This window comes from Zootoca vivipara, chromosome 16, assembly GCF_963506605.1.
Source record: "Zootoca vivipara chromosome 16, rZooViv1.1, whole genome shotgun sequence".
Lineage (NCBI taxonomy): Eukaryota > Metazoa > Chordata > Lepidosauria > Squamata > Lacertidae > Zootoca > Zootoca vivipara.
In genome coordinates, this window is record NC_083291.1 from 6904257 (window position 1) to 6923356 (window position 19100).

Consider the following 19100-nt stretch of genomic DNA (forward strand, 5'->3'; position numbering starts at 1 on the left):
TGGAGTTGTTCTAGGGCTCAAGCCTGATGTCCCTTCTCGGGGAGAGGCTTCTCTGGCAAGGGAAAGTGTCCAAAATGCAATGTTGTGTTCTTAGAAAGTATATGGCACAACTCAATTCCTGTCTGCTTGTCACAGAGAACTGGACCACCCAAACCTCTGCAAATTCATTGGAGGCTGTATTGAAGCGCCAAATATCGCCATAATCACAGAATACTGCCCTAAAGGAAGCTTGACTGATGTGCTGCTCAATGAAGACATCCCTTTAAACTGGGGTTTCAGGTGAGAGAAGGGTGACAAAGGTAGAAGTCAAGGCTGGCATTTTCCTCACAGGTACTGCTAGGGATGAGTGAAATCTGCAAGTTTCAGTTTCTCATTCTCTCTCTCTCTTTCTCCCCACCCCCCGCCCCATCTTAAATTTAGTTCTGCACATCAGTTTGTTTGTTTTAATTCTCATGGAAGTTCACCCATATTTTAGTCCAAATTTATTCATATATATGATTGTTTATTGTGGAAGCTGCCTTATAAGGGTTTGTGTAGATATCTTTCCTATTCCGATTCATAGCTGCCAAGTCTCCCGCTGAAAAATGTGGGATCAGCAGCGGCACGGCACCGGAAGTCGCTTCTACGCATGTCTGGACATGCATCGAAGCAACTTCCTGTCCTGGCGCCGCCTGATTTCCAGTGCCCATACATGGGTAGCGTGGCACCGGAAGTCGCTTCTACGCATGTCTGGACATGCATCGAAGCAACTTCCTGTCCTGGCGCCGCCTGATTTCCAGTGCCCATACATGGGTAGCGTGGCACCGGAAGTCGCTTCTACGCATGTCTGGACATGCATCGAAGCAACCTCCTGTCCTGGCGCCGCCTGATTTCCAGTGCCCATACATGGGTAGCGTGGCACCGGAAGTCGCTTCTACGCATGTCTGGACATGCGTAGAAGCGACTTCCGGTGACGTGCTACCCATGTCTGGGCACTGGAAATTGGGCGGTGCCAGGACCCAAAATGGAGGCTCCCTGGCAGGTAGGAAATTCAGGGGAAATCCAATCTGGGCTGCCAGCGGGAAACAGTTTAAAATACGGGGGTTTCCCGCAAGAAAACGGGAGACTTGGCAGCTATGTTCCGATTCATTCAAGAGGGTTCTGGAAGCTACTGGAAGCTTCTCTGTACGAAAGAAGCTTGATTATTGTTTGGGTTATACCTTCTGGGAAGCTGGTTTGAACTGGTTCTCTTATCTCTTCCAATTAAGGTCATGCTGCCTATAAATATAGGCCAGGAGCCTAGGTTTTACTTTTCTCTTTCTATCTCTCTTCCTTCTGGTGTGGCGTTCTGTAGTCCTGTTATATGTTTTGTAAGTGCTGCAACTCTGTATGGACTGAGCCAATCCTGATTGTATTGGATTTGATGACGCACTAAGCTACATTTGCCTTCAGCCCAAGTAAAGCTCTGCTGGATGAAATATTGCCTCTGGTCTATTGTTGGGAACTCTGCTACTACATGTTTAAGGTTTTCCTCCACACATACGACAAATACAGCCCCGGCCTCAGCGGACCCCCATGCCCAGCCCCCAGCCCACATTCAAGGGACGGAGCATGAAGGTCTCACTGGAGCAGCGACACCAGAGGCCAGATGGGGATGCGAAGATGGGGAGGAGACCCGGAGACCTCCAGTGGAGAAGGACCAAAGAGGCCCTCAAGGAGGGGAGACAACCCCATCGCCGCCCACTCTGGGAGCCCAGAGGGGGGGGGGCTGAGTAAAATAGAGCAGAGGCAATAAGCTTCATTCAGCAGAGCTTTTTACTACAGAAGGCAAATAAGCACAACAGTCATGGATCCAAGTCTTCAGGATTGGCACAGTCCATAAGAAATCCAGTTGCAGCAAAACCTTAACACAGGCTTCCTCAAACTCGGCCCTCCAGATGTTTTTGGCCTACAACTCCCATGATCCCTAGCTAGCAGGACCAGTGGTCAAGGATGATGGGAATTGTAGTCCCAAAACATCTGAAGGGCCGAGTTTGAGGAAGCCTGGCTTAACACTTACATTAAAACTAAAACATAGCACTTAAACATACTTTATACAGATTTCCAAACCAGAACTAAGTAGAGAGAACCAAGAAGAAAAGAGAGACAGGAAATGAAACCCAGGCTCCTCCTGGCCTGTTCTTATAGTCACCTTGCGAGAAAGATAACAGGACCTGTTGGAACCAGCTTAACTCAGCTTCTCTGAAAGAATAACCCAAACATCAGGAACCTTCTGCTTGTTTCCAGGCAGAATGGAAATTTACTTGTTAGCGAGAAACTTCCAGCTTGCACCAGCCTGTGTCACACAGAGAAAGTTCCAGAACCTTCTTGAATTAATAGAATAGGAAAGATCGCTACACTTTAAACCAATAGTTTCGGTACTAAAAAATGCAAAACATGTCATACCTCACCCCAATATTCTCTCAGGATCCTGAGTGGCTGGTCTTTCTAGGCTAACAGTAAGATGGTTTCTGTTCCCAACAGAAGCACCAGCTTTTGTAGAATTTTTTTTTCTTCAAAATAAGAATCCATCAGAGTCCCTACCTCCCAGGGCAGATAGAAATAGATGAGCAAAACAGGGAGCAGGAGCAGGTCTTGCAGCACTCACAGCAAAATTTCTTTCTTTCCTTCCTTCCTTCCTTCCTTCCTTCCTTCCTTCCTTCCTTCCTTCCTTCCTTCCTTCCTTCCTTCCTTCCTTCCTTCCTTCCTCTCTCTGTCTCCAATTCAAATTAGTTCTTTATATCGCATGAGGCAAAAGAGAAGCTATAATGTATTTACAGAAGCTATACAGCAAAAGAGAAGCTATAATGTATTACAGAAGCTATACAGAATTTACAGAATGAGAGTATTATATTTTTTAGAATCCCTTGTATTAAAGTGTTAATCACAGAAGCCAGTATTTGGTGGGGCAGAAGTTGTCTTGCTGGTGTGATTTGCATCATTCCCTTCATGGACAAATTCTCAACAGGGGAAAAAAATGTAACTGTTATATTGATATGAGATAAGATTATATATAGATGAAATAACAACAAAGCCCTCGCTGACTTTCAGACTGATAAGAAGGTATGTGTAATCTTTTCAGCAGATGGTGTTTTTGATAGAATATGGTATTTTAATTACAGCGAGGCATCATTAGGTAGATAAGATGCCAGTGCTTTGCTGAGCCTGAAGTGATCTTTTAAAAGTGACTGACAGAGAGCATCTTACTTTGGAATCAAATTGCTGATTAGATTTTTTGCGTGTGGGTAGGGCCATAGTGCAACTTTTAATAATAATAATAATAATAATAATAATAATAATAATAATAATAATAACTGCTGTGCATTGTTTAGGGCAGGGGTAGTCAACCTTTTTATACCTACTGCCCACTAATGCATCTTTCTTGATGGTAAAATGTCCTTACCGCCCACCAGTGCTCAATGGAAGGAGGATTCAGCTTATGCCATTGAACCCACCTAGAATCCTGAAACGCCCACTAGTGGGTGGTAGGGACCATAGCAGCCAAGTTCCGGATTGAAAATTCCGGGACCAGCAGCGGCGCAGCACCGGAAGTCGCTTCTATGCGACTTCCGGACATGCGTAGAAGCAACTTCTGGCACTGCGGCCATTTTGGAAATGGGTAGAGCGGCGCCAGAAGTTGCTTCTACGCACTTTGGACATGCGTAGAAGCGGCTTCTGGCGCTGCGACCATTTTGGAAATGGGCAGAGCGGCACCAGAAGTCACTTCTACGCACTTCCGGACATGCGTAGAAGCGACTTCTGGTGCCGCGGCCATTTTGAAAATGGGCAGAGCGGCACCAGAAACATGGCCACCGGCAGGAGCTGCTTTCTGGGGGATTTACAGGAGATAAATCCATTCAGGAGACCAGCGGGAAATGGTAAGAAAATACGGGGGTTTCCCGGGCAAAACGGGGTACTTGGCAGCTATGGTAGGGACCAGGTTGACAACCCCTGGTTTAGGGACTCAAGGCTCCAGCTTTGAGTTCCAAGAGGTACCATCAGCCAGTGTCTTTTCTTCTCTGCATCTCAACAGTAATGTCTAGTGAAAGAAGATGCATGGTATGATAATAAGAAATCACAGAAATCATAGAATTGTAGAGTTGGAAGGGACCCTGAGGGCCGTCTAGTCCAATGATGCCACCGCCCTTGGTATTCTCTCACTACTTCTTTGTCTACCGCTTGTGATGGGCAAAGAACTGCAAAGAAATGCTTGTGGTGGCTGATGAGAGTTGGAGAGCCACCCACACCCTAGATCGGCCCCCCACAAATACTCTAGATTGCTCCTCCAGGTAGCATTGCGCATGGAACAATGCAAGCCTAAGTTATCAGGAGGCATGCGTAAGGGATCGTTTTCAAGTACACTTTTACAGTTTGACACCATAGAAACGATCCCTGTTTGATTCACTTCCATCTGGACGTCGCTACAGGACTCTATACACAAAAACGGCTAGGCACAGGAACAGTTTTTTCCCCTTGTGCCATCAAATTGTTAAAATCGCAGTTGTGTAGCAGAAGGGAAGGCCAGTTATGGGTGGGGTTCTTTTGCTGTGCTATTGTATTGTGAGTGGAACAATGTTTGTATAAAGTACGTATACATTGCAATGTAGCTGAAGCAAAATTCCAAGTATGTTGGTACTTGGCCAATAAATTATTATTATTATTATTATTATTATTATTATTATTATTATTAAATGTAAGAAGGAGCCAACCTAGTGCAAGCAGGAAGTGAAGAAGAGCAAACCATCTATGGATTTGAGGAGGGATAATTATTGAGACTCTTTTATTGAGAGAGCCAGTGTGGTGTAGTCGTTAAGAGCGGTAGACTCGTAATCTGGTGAATTGGGTTTGCGTCTCCGCTCCTCCACATGCAGCTGCTGGGTGACCTTGGGCTAGTCACACTTCTGTGAAGTCTCTCAGCTCCACTCACTTCACAGAGTGTTTGTTGTGGGGGAGGAAGGGAAAGGAGAATGTTAGCCGCTTTGAGACTCCTTTGGGTGGTGATAAAGCGGAATATCAAATCCAAACTCTTCTTCTCTTCTTCTTCTTCTTCTTTGTGGAAGCCATGATGGCAGGCCCTGTTGAACGCAAGTCAAACATCACTGCAATCTTTGCCCATTTGTTCCACGGAGCTCTTGAAGTGTAAGTCTAGCCCTGTGGTTCAGTAGGCCATATTAACACCGATTATTATCCCCCCCCCCACTTTAGGCTTTCTTTCGCCACAGACGTTGCTCAGGGAATGGTGTACCTTCACCAGCATAGGATCTATCATGGGCGATTAAAGTCCACCAACTGCGTCATTGATGACCGCTGGGTTTGTAAGATTTCAGGTAAGTGGAACAGAAGCTGTTCTCTCCGTGCTATGGGAAAAAAGTACGAGTGGATATTGCCTTCTTATGGAATAGTGCTGCTGCTGCTGGTGTCCTCGCGGTCGCCATCCCCACATCTCCTGAAAACGACGAATCTATGCGACGTTACATTGCAAATGTCAAACGGCTGAACTTCGACCCATTAGCAACAAACAGCAATTAGCAACACATCTTCAGGGTGATTATACAGTGGGGTTGTTGTTTCTTAACACATGTAATGTTTATCATGTTAATATAGGAGGTTCACTCTGCTATTTCTCACAGCCGTATTGTGAACAAGTAAAAAAACAAAACCCCAAATGTTTGGCAGATCAAACTCAAAGGGAGTTGAAGGAACAGACGGGCAGATACTCTGTGCGTAGATAATAGCATTCAAAGTGCTTCACATATATGAATAATCCTTGCAAGACTGCTATAGGGTAGATCAGAACTATTATCTGTGTGTTGCAGATGTGGGGGGCTGATGCAGGGAGACAGTACCCTGTTTTAACGTCTGCCTACTGAGCTTGTGATACAGACAGGTTTGGAACCAGGGACTGTCAGGCTTGCTGCTGCTTCTCATTCAGCCTGACGCACAGATTCCAAACACATCTACTTCCTCCCTAGTGAGTGTGTTTAGGATTGTAGTTTAGCCACTATATTACAGTAGCCCTTGGGCTGATTGCAGCATGTCATGTACATCATTTTATTTACCCCTTTAGTCACATGTACCCTTGGGGTAATTAATGAGTGGCAGTTAAGAAACTAATTATTTAAAATATCACGTCAGGACTTGCTCTGCTCCCCGAGGGATGCTCCCAGCTGTTAAGATCTGCTCAGTAGGATCTGTCACAGATTAGATCTTAGATGTTATGCATTTGTAGGGATGTGGGTGGTGCTGTGGTCTAAACCACTGAGCCTCTTGGGCTTGCCGGTCAGAAGGTTGGTGGTTTGAGTCCCCACGATGGGGTGAGCTCCCGTTGCTCTGTCCCAACTCCTCCCAACCTTGCAGTTCAAAAGCACACCAGTGCAAGTAGATAAGTAGGAACTGCTGCGGTGGGAAGGTAAATGGTGTTTCCATGCGCTTTCATTTTCGTCGCGGTGCTCCACGCGCCAGAAGTGGTTTAGACATTCTGGCCACACGACCCGGAAAGCTGTCTGTGGACAAACGCTGGCTCCCTCGGCCTGAAAGCGAGATGAGCGCCGCAACCCCAGAGTCGCCTTTGACTCTGTCCAGGGGGTCCCTTAACTTTTACCTCGTCATAGATTAGACACTTATATGTTGTACATAATAATAATAATAATAATAATAATAATAATAATAATAATAATAATATATTATTTATACCCCGCCCATCTGGCCGGGTTCCCCCAGCCACTCTGGGCGGCTTCCAACAAAGCATAAAAATACAGAAATCAAACATTAAAAGCTTCCCTAAACAGGGCTGCCTTGAGATGTCTTCTAAAGGTCTGGTAATTGTTGTTCTCTTTGGCCTCTGGTGGGAGGGCATTCCACAGGGTGGATGCCACTACCGAGAAGGCCCTCTGCCTGGTTCCCTGTAACTTGGCTTCTCGTAGTGAGGGAACCGCCAGAAGACCCTCGGAGCTTGACCTCAGTGTCTGGGCAGAACGATGGGGGTGGAGACGCTCCTTCAGGTATACTGGACCGAAGCCGCATTCCAAGGGAATGAGCTAGGGCTTTTCCAGGGAGACTTCCCTGGCTCTATTCCCAGAGATTCAGGCAGGGAGATGACACTTGTCCTGCCTCCCCATACCTGGAATTCATATAGCAGCATTTGAGAATCTATTTGGGCCTTTGCTTATGTTTGGAGAATAGCCCTCCTTTCTCTTAGTCACAGTGACAGCCAATCAGATTTAACTATGTGACACCAGCCCGGAAGGCAAACCAAGCTAGTTCGGAATGACAGCATGTTAGCTGTCCTGTATAGACATTGCGAAGCAAGACAGTCAGATGTTCATCCTTACCGAGTGACAGCTGTCAGATGCAGGGAACGGCTGGCTGCTACTGACAGAAGAACTCTGAATGTGAAATGCTGGTGCTGGATATTTAAAATGTGACTAATATTCTGATATCCAGGGAATTTGCTCCCGTCCTCATGTCCAGAATTTGCTGAGGAGAATTCATTTCAGCTCTAAACTGAAGCAGCCCACTTCCCAACTGGGAGTGTTGAAATGAACATCTCCTGTGGCACTCAGTTCAAAATAATGCAAAACAACCAGGGGGAATTTCTGATCCATTTTTTTTCCTTCCCCACCTTTGCTTCTCCTTGTGTCAGACTATGGCTTGCAGTTCTATAGAAAAGAAGATTATTTAATGGAGTCCAGTGTTCCTCATAAGCACTTCACACAAATACATCTGGCGCCTGAGGCTCACACCACACCAAACTTTGAACCAACTCCAGTTGCAGACGTGTACAGGTGATGATGAACATAAGTGGATCTCCCCCACTCCCCTTTTTGATGTATAATCGAAGTAAACTGTGTTACTATATGACGGGGGGTTGCTTTTGTGTTGCTGGATTTATTCGCTGTTTTGCAAATAAGCTGTGACTACGGTACTCCTGTACAACAGATAATTCTTTCATAATCCCGCTGTCCCATTCTCTTTCTCTCATTCGAAGTGCTACTTCTGTGCCCCCATAAGATCTTCACGAGGCCACCCAGCAGAGCTGTTCCAAGTTGTTTGAGGCCTTCTCTAACTCTCTTTCCCCCAGATGATGTAACTGATCAAGTACCATCAGTCCTAGCCAGTATTACCAATATAGTCGTACCTTGGAAGTCAAGCAGAATCCATTCTGGAAGTCCGTTCAACTTCCAAAATGTTCAGAAACCAATGTGCGGCTTCTGATTGGCTGCAGGAAGCTTCTGCAACCAATCAGAAGACATGCCGGATGTTCAGATTCCGATAATTGTTCAAAAACTGGAACACGCACTTCTGGGTGTCGATCGTTGAGGAGCCGATTTGTTCAGGAGCCAAGGTGTTTGAGATCCTAGGATTCAACTGTAGCTGAGGGGGTTAGGAGTTGTAAGATACACAACATCTAAGCCTTCCAGCATTGTATCCGAGCTATTTTCAACTAGCAGTCTTATGGGTTCTCTGCTTGGTCTGCTTTTATTATTCCGTTGAGTCTCCTTCTATGTATTTTTATTGTTCTGTTTTGTTTATTGTTAATATTATGAATAGCTATTCATCGTCCCAGGAGCAGCATTCTCATTTTTCAAAGAAATGAATGACATAGACTGAAGTGGCACAATCTGGGATCACTTGGCAGCATGAATAATTTGTCCCCATTATGGCAGGCAGTTTTTCAACCCTCCGAGGCCATTTTAGGGAGGAAGAGCTTAAACTTAACAAAAACACCTGTGTTCAGTGTCTTCTGTTGCATGTTTTGCACCCACAGCCTGATATGTGCTTCTTCAGCATATCATCAGACTGACCTCTTTGGAGGTGTGAAAATGAGTGTAATGGATCAAGTCCTCTAATGTTTGATCCTCTTTTAGCAATGAATCAAGGTTAATTCCCATTAAACAAGTTTCAAAGGTGTTTCACAGATGTTTCCTCTTCTTAGATATAATGTCACCAGATACAAAAGAGGAATCATAGAATCATAGAGTTGGAAGAGACCACAAGGGCCATCCAGTCCAACCCCCTGCCAAGCAGGAAACACCATCAAAGCATCCTTGACATATGCCTGTCAAGCCTCTGCTTAAAGACCTCCAAAGAAGGAGACTCCACCACACTCCTTGGTAGCAAATTCCACTGCCGAATAGCTCTTCCTGTCAGGAAGTTCTTCCTAATGTTTAGGTGGAATCTTCTTTCTTGTAGTTTGAATCCATGGCCTCCTGCACCTTTAATGGTGTAAATTGCATGACAAACTAAAATCCCCTCTTATGCATGACTGTCAAAAGTGCAGGAGCTCTTTTCTCCTTTTTTCAACTGTATGGTGATGACAATCATCAGACTTCTGATTGTCAGCTGGAGAGTACATCCACACTTGTACTGGGCAATTTCTGAAGGTTCCTGGAGGCACTTCGAGCATGTGGTGCTTTCTTTAACATTTATACAGTGGTGCCTTGGTTCTCAAATGCCTTGGTACTCAAACAACTTGGAACCCAAACACTGCAAACTTGGAAGAAAGTGTTCCCGTTTGTGAACTTTTTTCGGAATCCGAACATGCTCTGTTTTGAGTGCCACACTTCCATTTTGAGTGTTACACTTCCGTTTTGAATGTTACACTGAGGTCTGACTGTTTCTGCTATTTATTTTGCATTTTTGTTTTTGTGGATCTTTTTTATTTTGTTTTTGTGACTGTGTGGAAACCAGTTCATCTACTGATTGATTGATTGATTGATTGTGTGACTGTAGTACCAGTACACTGTTTAATGCTTTCATTTTATGGATCAGTGGTCTCATTAGATAGTAAAAACCATGTTAAATTGCTGTTTTAGGGGTTGTTTTTAAAAATCTGAAATGGATTAATCCATTTTCCATTCCTTTCTATGGGAAAGCGCACCTTGGTTTTGGAATGCTTTGGTTATGGAACAGACTTCCAGAACTGATTAAGTTTGAGAACCAAGGTACCACTGTAGTGGGGTTAGAGGGAACTTTATTTCATTAGCCATAGGGCATAACAATGTTATTAATAAGGAATGGGACTTGTACTTGACTGAGATCATTGAGTGGGATGACGGCCCATCGGCCGAAGTAGACAGAAGAGCACCTCACTAGGCTAAATAATTGGCTTTCATTAATCAGTTCCTTTGTGACTTATTTAAAGATACTAGCCCCAATCCACCTGAAAGTTGGCTGTTACTAAAGCTACAACCCTGTGCATACTTTCATGGGAGTAAGCCCAACTGAACAGAGTGGGATTTATTTCTAGGTAGATATACATATGGTTGTGCCTTAAGTTCCGTTGAAAGTAAACAATCGTAAGCCGAAGTATTGTTGCTTTTAATGGGGCTTAATCATCATGGCTAAGTTTAGCCAGATGAGAGCTCTTTCAAAGTTGTTGCCTCTTCTTGGTGGTGGCCCCACATCTGTGGAATTAAATTTTGCTTGAGATAAGACAAGCTCCATCCGTCGATTGTTTGAATGGGCTCTGAAGGTCAACTGCTTCCACTTTTCATGACTGATCTAAACTGAGCTGGAAAAAGTTTCATCCTTAGTTTACTGTGTCTTCAGGTTTATACTTATGGATTTGTGCTGGCTTTTAAGATTATTATTATTTTTGGGTGTTTTAGAAGTTTTTAGATACGTTTTGCATTGCATGACGGTTGCTTAATTTCGTCTTTGCATGCTGCTTTGTCAAGCGTTTTCTCTTGAAAATCAGCTCCTGCCTTTATAAACTAAACTAATCATTCCGTTTCCAATGTTTTGCCACTGGCAATGACTTATCTTCAATTTTGCAGCTATGCCATCATTTTAATCGAAATAGCAACAAGAAGTGACCCCACCCTGGTAAGATCTATGATGACTGCTACTTGGCTGTTCTGCTCCGTTTGGGAATTATTTTGTGTGTTTAAAAATTGTAGTGGTTTTGTTTGTTTTTATAATTGTATACTTTATTGTTGTAACCTTAGAAATCTTAGAAATCAATAAACAACTCCAGTGTGTTTGCAGCGGCATAGCTGCCAAGTACCCCGTTTTCCCCGGGAAACCCCCGTTTTTAATTACCTTTTCCCGGTGGTCCCCCGTATCACTTCATCTCCCGTTTTTCTCCATTATTTTCTCCTGCCGGCGGCCATTTTTTTTATTTGCCCTTCTATGGGCACCAAAAATGGCCACCGCCGGCTTCAAAAGTCGTATCTATGCATGTCCAGAAGTGCATAGACGTGACTTCCGGTGTTGGCAGCGGCCATTTTGGGTGCCCATAGATGGGCAGAGCGACACCGGAAGTTGCATCGAAGCACTTCCTGGCATGCGTAGAAGCGACTTTCGAAGCCGGCAGCGGCCATTTTTGGTGCCCATAGAAGGGCAAAACGACACCGGAAGTTACCTCGACGCAACTTCCAGTGTGACACGGCTGCCGGTCCCAGATTCTGCAGTCCGGGACTTGGAAGGTAAGCCATAGGGGCGGGTTGAGGGTGGGTCGATCCACCCTAGGAGTGGGGCGAGGGTGGGGTGAGCCACCCATAGGGGCGGGGCACACTGTGGGGCCTCCGGAGTCTGCCTGCCTCCTCCCACTCAGCCACCCTACAGCTGGGGGGGGGAGGCAGCAGGTAGATAGTTTGGGCAGCGTGCAGCTTGCGCACGCCCAAGCCACCGTGTCTTTCCCAGGAGAGACATGTGGCTTGGTCACGTTGCGGGCCCCACAGTGAGTGCCGCCCAGCGTTTTGTCACACACACCCCAGTGGTAACACTGGGGTCAGACCACACACCCCGTACCCCCTTCCTTCACCCCTGTGTGTGGTTTTTTTGGGGGGGAGTTGGGATTGTGGGAGATTGCTTTTGGGGAAAACAGGCAGAGATAAGCAGTTAATTATTACTGAGCCCTCAGGTTCCCCCCCCCCAATATTAGATTTCCATATATTTTGTGCAAAATCTTGCCTAATTTCCAAATTAACTTGACTGGTTCTTCGGGTAATTAAATACCTGCTTTTTAAATACTTGAGAATTAGAGTGTCATCTTGGTTTCGTTATGCTGAGAAGACCAGAATGCTTGAGTCGCACAGCCTTGCTTAGGTCATTTTAGACATAAGCTTCTTGCTTAGGTCATTTTAGACCCAAGCTTCTCTATTGACCTGTGAACATAACCAGCGGGGTAAGGCAATCGTGTTAATAATATGCCGCCCATCTGACTGGGCTGCCCCAAAGCATGTGATTTGAAAGAGGATGTCTATAGAGTATGTAACTCTTGCTGATTTTCTGTTCCATGATTACAATCTTAACAAATAATTAAATAATGGCACTGTTTGTGTTTTCCAGAAAGATGATACGCAGTCAGAGGAATATTCTTTGTGCCCCGCTTTGACAGAATTGATATCAGAAAAATCTGAGCATCCCTGTCCCTGCCCTACAGAATATGTGGAGGTAAACCAAATGCTAACATACCCCTGTCTTCTTTATGGTAGAATTATTGTTGCAGAAGTGAACTGAAGTTGCCAGTTGGGGGGGGGGGACTGCCTTGGCCTGCTGCTCATCCATTTAATAGCAGCTTGATCTGCAGAAACCAGCAGGTGAAGTGTTCTGTGGTGATGAGAGGAGCACTATCATCTGACAGTATCAGTGGATCAGGCTGCTGGGGAAAGCACAAGGGGTCTGTGAAATGTTTGGCAACTGCAGCAGACACAATGCATGATGCATGTTGCCCTTGAAAGAAAGGGGAGGTTTCTTTTTCGCTTAAAAACAAAACACACACGTGGAAGAAGAAGAAGAAGAAGAAGAAGAAGAAGAAGAAGAAGAAGAAGAAGAAGAAGAAGAAGAAGAAGAAGAAGAAGAAGAAGGAAGTTTCCAATTCCTCCTCCAAGACTCTGCAGCTTTAATATTCTTTAAAAATAGTATTATTCTGACAAACTGAAATGTCAGCTTGTCTCACAAAAACAGAATGGAGTAAATGATGCTTTTAATATGCAGCTACTGGAGTTTTATGACTTCCTGTGGTTATAAACTGTCAGATCCATGATCGTATTTAATAGTTGTGGTGCTCTAGCTTCTGCATTTGAAAGGTGGCTGTCAATGAGCCAAAATACGTGTCTGGAGGGGGGGAAGTCTGTCTACTTTAAAAGAATTCAAGCGTCACCTTGTCATTTTAGTTTGTCTGCCTGCAGCAAAATAGATTTGGGGAAGCCAAGACCACTTCCTCCTCTTCTTTGTTTCTTTTAGATTACGCTAGAGCAGGGCCTCCAACTTTTAAAGACTTTTTTTTATAGCTGTTTAAGACTATAATTCTCATCATCCCTGGCCACTGGTCCTGCTAGCTAGGGATGCTGAGAGTTGCAGTCCAAAAACAGCTGGAGACCCAAGTTTGGGAAATCCTGCTCTAGAGTAACTACTTTGCATGTGTATATTTCCTCCTATAGAGGGTTAGCTAATTGAACTCGCGTTTTTCCAAAGCTTGATGATTATTGGCTTGTGGCAACATAGAGGTGGGCCTTTTCCTCTGGTGGTGCCAGGGTTGTGGCATGCCCTCCCTGCTAAAATAAGAGCGGCACCATCAGTGTTGGCATTCTGAAGACAAGCATTCCCCTGAACTTAACTTCTGATTCTGTCGTTTTCATTGTTGCACTTTTGAATGGTTTGCTTTACTGTATATTTGAATTAAGGCTGTTCTAACGCCCCCATGGATCTGTTGCTGTGCATTTTAATTATGTACTGATTTTATAGCTGCAAGACCACTTGGGAGCCACTTGGACTTATAAGTGGCATATAAATTAATAAACAGTAATAATACATTTTGATAAAGTGTTGAGCCTATTCTGGCAACTGGCGATGATTAAGAGATGCTGAGCTGACTGTCGGAGGCCAGAACCTCATTTGAACTGGAAGGAGTGACATACTACCCTGTATCTTTTTCTTTTTCTAAATTATATGTTATCAAATGTTCAAGTTTCACATGTGCACATCAATACATAGTAAATTTTTATTTTCTTTTATCGACTCCCCACCCCCATTTTTTTCCTTATCTCTGCAGAACCCTACTTTCTATCTCTTATACCATAACAACAATAGTATAACCTCTAATTCCTTCTGTTGCTCATAGTGCAAACCCTGCTTGTGTGTTCATCATACTATAATAGTTATTTAAATAGTCCAAAAAAGGCTTCCATTCTTCCATAAAGCAATCATCATTAGGTTCTCTTATTTTAGCTGTTAGCTTCGCAAGTTCTGCACTGCCCATTTTCTTACTTATCTATTCATGTTTGGTGTGGACTTCTTCCTTCCATTTTTTGTGCATAAAAAAATCCTAGCCGTTGCTGTTACATACATACAGTGCTTTTCTTCTGGGGGTATGCAGGGGTTCGCATACCCCTAAACATTTTGTGAATCTAAGCTTGGCCTCATTGAGGGATACTATTTCAATATGAGTAGGAAAATGAGAGTACCCCTAAACATTTTTTTTAGAAAAAAGCACTGCATACTTAAACAGCTTAAACATCTTTTTTGGAATTTCTGTCCCCAAAATCCCTCAGAGAAAAGCTTCAGGGTTGTTTCTGTTATTTGTTATGATCACATTGAACATCTTTTTTATCTCATCATATATCATTTCCCAAAATACCCTTGCTTTCTTACAAGTCCACCACATATGAAAAAAAAGATTCAGCTACCTGTTTACACTTTCCAGAACGTGATGTATACATCATTTCCATATAATTTTCTTTCAAAGTATACCAAACAGTAGCTTTCATATCAGTTTCCCACAGCCTTTCCCATGCATTCACTTCTATAAAAAGATAAAGGGTCCCCTGACCATTAGGTCCAGTCGCAGGCGACTCTGGGGTTGCAGCGCTCATCTCACTTTATTGGCAGAGGGAGCCGGCGTACAGGTTCTGAGTCATGTGGCCAGCATGACTAAGCCGCTTCTGGCGAACCAGAGCAGCACACGGAAATGCCGTTTACCTTCCCGCCAGAGCGGTACCTATTTATCTACTTGCATTTTGATGTGCTTTCGAACTGCTAGGTTGGCAGGAGCTGGGACCGAGCAATGGGACCTCATCCCGTCACAGGGATTCGAACCACTGACCTTCTGATCGGCAAGCCCTAGGCTCTGTGGTTTAACCCACAGCACCGCCCGTGTTCCTATCCACTTCTATATTATGTCCTAAATCTTCTTTCCTTCTTGCAGCTGATCAGGAGGTGTAGGAAAAACAATCCAGCACAAAGGCTTACCTTTGAGCAAGTCAGGAAGTTGCTGCAGAAGATGAACCCAAACAAAGTTAGCCCAGTTGACATGATGATGACTTTGGTAAGAATCGTTCTTAGTTGGACCGGAGAGGACAAATCTTGGATGTGCTTGAAGCACATGAAAACGTTATTTAGGAATGCGTGTTGTGTGTCACTTGTTTGAAGACAGTAAGGTGGCAGTAAGGAAAGGGGGCGTATGATTTTATGAATTAACAAAGATACACACCTGCCAATACCAAGGCATAGTTCATCATCGTTATCTCTGTAAAACAGACATTATGCGGAAGCATTAGGCTCATAAAACTAATGAGAATGTGAAGGCCGGGTACTTGCCGGGGGGATCCAATGGACAGGAAAGAGCTTGCTTAACCATTTCCCCACCCACCAATACTCCTCTATATATGTTTAGGGGAGTTTTTAATGTTTTATGTCTCATAATGTTTTTAATCATTCTATTTTGAGCAACCCAGAGTGGCTGGGGAAACCCAGCCAGACGGGCGGGGTACATAATGATAAATTAGTATTTATTTTATTATTTATTCCAGGCTATTTTAATAGTTCCCCACTCCACCCCAGCTTGCCTGTGAACTGGAAGTATGTCTACCTCTGGCAGACTGGTGGAGATTGCATTTGTGGGAGATAACTGCTAAGCGTGGGAGAGGTTCAGCATTCTTCTCTCCTGTTTGCTGGTCCCCTTCAGGAAACAGACCTACATTCAGCAAAACATGCTTAGGCGCATGTCTTTCTCAAAGAAAGAGGGAGGGCTGCTTACCAGCCTCTGTGAAATGGTACAGATACGATTGGGGGGGGGGTGGGAGTTGAATCTGATCAGATAAGCAAAGGAGGATTATACATAGTGGTACCTTGGGTTAAAAACGCTTTGGGTTACAAACACTTCGGGTTACAAACTCCGCTAACCCGGAAGTAGTACCTCGGGTTGAGAACTTTGCCCCAGGATGAGAACGGAAATAGCACGGTGGCAGCACGGCAGCAGCAGGAGGCCCCATTAGCGAAAGCACGCCTCAAGTCAAGAACGGTTTTGGGTTAAGAATTAAGTTTGTAACCCGAGGTACCACTGTACCACTTTATTTTAAAATTTCCTGTTTTTCCTCATTTCTGTAGGCTCAGTTTTGGAGGTTTCTGGATAACTGTGGTTTTCTGATTTAAGGGAATTAATTGCCTGGTGGAAAATCTGGTGATCAGTCATGATATGATAATATTGCAATGGTATTTCCTTATTATTTGTTTTAATAAAGAAAAAAACCCATGGAATTATAAAGGGTAAAGGGAAAGGGGACCCCTGACCATTAGGTCCAGTCGTGACTGACTCTGGGGTGGCAGCACTCATCTCGCGTTATTGGCCAAGGGAGCCAGCTTCCAGGTCATGTGGCCAGCATGACTAAGCCGCTTCTGGTGAACCAGAGCAGCACACGGAAATGCCATTTACCTTCCCGCCGGAAGGTATTTATCTACTTGCACTTTGACGTGCTTTCGAACTGCTAGGTTGGCAGGAGCTGGAACTGAGCAACGGGAGCTCACCCTGTCGTGGGGATTCGAACCGCTGACCTTCTGATCAGCAAGCGCTAGGCTCTGTGGTTTAACCCACAGCGCCACCCACACCCCATGGAATTATACAGACATGTAAAATAGATTTACAAATGTAAATGTCTGAGATCCAAAACAGTTCCTTGTAAAATAAGTTAATTCTGCCACAAGAAACAGTAATTTTATCATAAATGCTGTTGGCTACCACTCAATCATAGATTACATTTATGAGAAATAGCAAAGGAATTTAAAGACATTTCCTATGGGGTAGATCCTGGATAGATCGAGTTTACTGTATACTGTATACTTCTGTGTGGCTTACAAATATTCATTAAAATTAAAATGTTTATTTTAAAAATGCTAATAAAAGCAAGCATTGAAAATGAGTTAACATAAACATGTAAAATATAAATAAAATCAGCAACCATCCCTTCACATTATGTGTGTGGCAGGGGTGGTTGTGTCTAAAAGCAATTTATCGGCTTTCACTTTGCAAATGCTCTCAGGCATCTTTTAATCATGACCTTAGGATATGTTAAGTTCATTCTGTTTTATTGCTGATGGCTTGTGGGCCCAGCTATGCAAGGTTGTCTTACAGGCCTTTGTGCAGAAGTCTGGCAGCAACGTCAGTGGCTGGTAAATGCAGATCCCATTATCTGACACAGAACGTCCTAAGGGTTGCTTGTGTTGAATACATTTTTGTTCTGCCTGCCTAGATGGAGAAATACAGCAAACACCTGGAGGTGTTAGTAGCAGAAAGGACTCAGGACTTGACACATGAAAAGCAGAAGACGGACCGCTTGTTGTATAGTGAGTGATTCGTACCAGTGGGAATACAGCTTATTCTGATATATGGCTTTGCTAAAAGGGGGACTTCAATTCTGTGTCAAAAGCCCAAGTAAGGAATTCAAGGCAAAAATCCAGGGCAGAGGTCCAAGGCACTCAAAGCACCTTCAGGACCTCGGAGAGCTCCAACTGTCTGGCTGAGGAAGCTACCGGTATAAGGAGGAATTCAACATTGCCATGAGCATTTCAGCTTGCCAAAGAGAACAATCCTCCCTCTCCTCCTCAGAGCCAATCTTGGGGGATACTTTCTGGGAGGAGCAAGTGGTTGGTGACAGGCAGCAGCGGGAAGCCAGCCCAGAGCTTCTGCTAGTAGGACTCATTAGTTGGCACCTGCCTGCTGTCTTTCTCCATGCACCATGTGTGGGCTTATATATGCTTGGACTACTGCAATGCACTCTATGTGGGGCTACCTTTGAAGGGGACCCGGAAACTACAACTAATCCAGAATGTAGCAGCTAGACTGGTGACTGGGAGCGGCTGCCGAGACCAGATAACACCGATCCTGAAAGACCTACATTGGCTCCCAGTATGTTTCCGAGCACAATTCAAAGTGCTGACCTTTAAAGCCCTAAACGGCCTCAGCCCAGTATACCTGAAGGAGCGTCTCCACCCCCATCGTTCTGCCTGGACACTGAGGTCCAGTACTGAGGGCCTTCTGGCAGTTCCCTCCCTGCGAGAAGCAAAGCTACAGGGAGCCAGGGAGGGCCTTCTCGGTAGTGGTGCCCGCCCTGTGGAATGCCACCACCGAGAAGGCCCTCTGCCTGGTTCCCTGCAACTTGGCTTCTCGCAATGAGGGAACCGCCAGAAGGCCCTCAGTACTGGACCTCAGTGTCCAGGCAGAACGATGGGGGTGGAGACGCTCTTTCATAATATTAAATAACAACAACAACAACATCCTATAGGATGGTAAATCTCACCTCCACAGAGATGCTAGCTGACTGTTAAAAGGGTCTTCTCCCTATTTTCCCAGTCTTTGGCTTGTGTGGTGCTGGGTTCTTGGCAGTTCTTCTCCCAAGGATGGAGATGGAGCCTGGTCTTCCTCTTGTTCCTCCATCTGACAGTGCACAGCCCCCAGGTTGTGGGTCATGATGTTCAGTATGTATTAACTGGCTCTTAAACTTTGTGGTGTTGTGGACCCTTCTTGAAATGTGCTTGTTCGCTGGGGATCATTTCCATATTTCCTCACCCAATAGCAGAAATGGGGAACCTGTGGACCTCCAGATGTTGCTGGACTCCGTCATCCTTGGCCGTTGACCAGGTTGGCTGGGGCTGATGGGAAGTGGAGTCCACAACATCTGGAGGGCAAAAGGTTTGCCATCCCTCACATATAGCTACCTACAGCTGTGGGGTGGTGCCTAAACAGGCTTCCAAACTCAAGTTTAAGTGCTGGTGGCCACATTTCCCAAAGCCTTGTGTACAAAGATGGCATAGTTCTCTTACAATTCCGCTTCAGCTGCTCGCACCACGTAAGAGGCAATGTG

General features: G+C 44.7%; 1 protein-coding gene across 1 annotated transcript in view; it reads left to right on the forward strand.

The window, feature by feature from the left end:
* The window catches only part of LOC118075244 (atrial natriuretic peptide receptor 1-like), a 57003-nt gene that overhangs the window by 26862 nt on the left and 11041 nt on the right, over positions 1–19100 (forward strand). The window contains exons 11-17 of the mRNA XM_060269084.1: positions 136–279; positions 5224–5345; positions 7661–7802; positions 10797–10845; positions 12328–12417; positions 15170–15289; positions 17490–17583. Coding sequence (XP_060125067.1) covers positions 136–279; positions 5224–5345; positions 7661–7802; positions 10797–10845; positions 12328–12417; positions 15170–15289; positions 17490–17583 — 761 coding nt within the window. The remainder of the gene's footprint in view (positions 1–135; positions 280–5223; positions 5346–7660; positions 7803–10796; positions 10846–12327; positions 12418–15169; positions 15290–17489; positions 17584–19100) is intronic.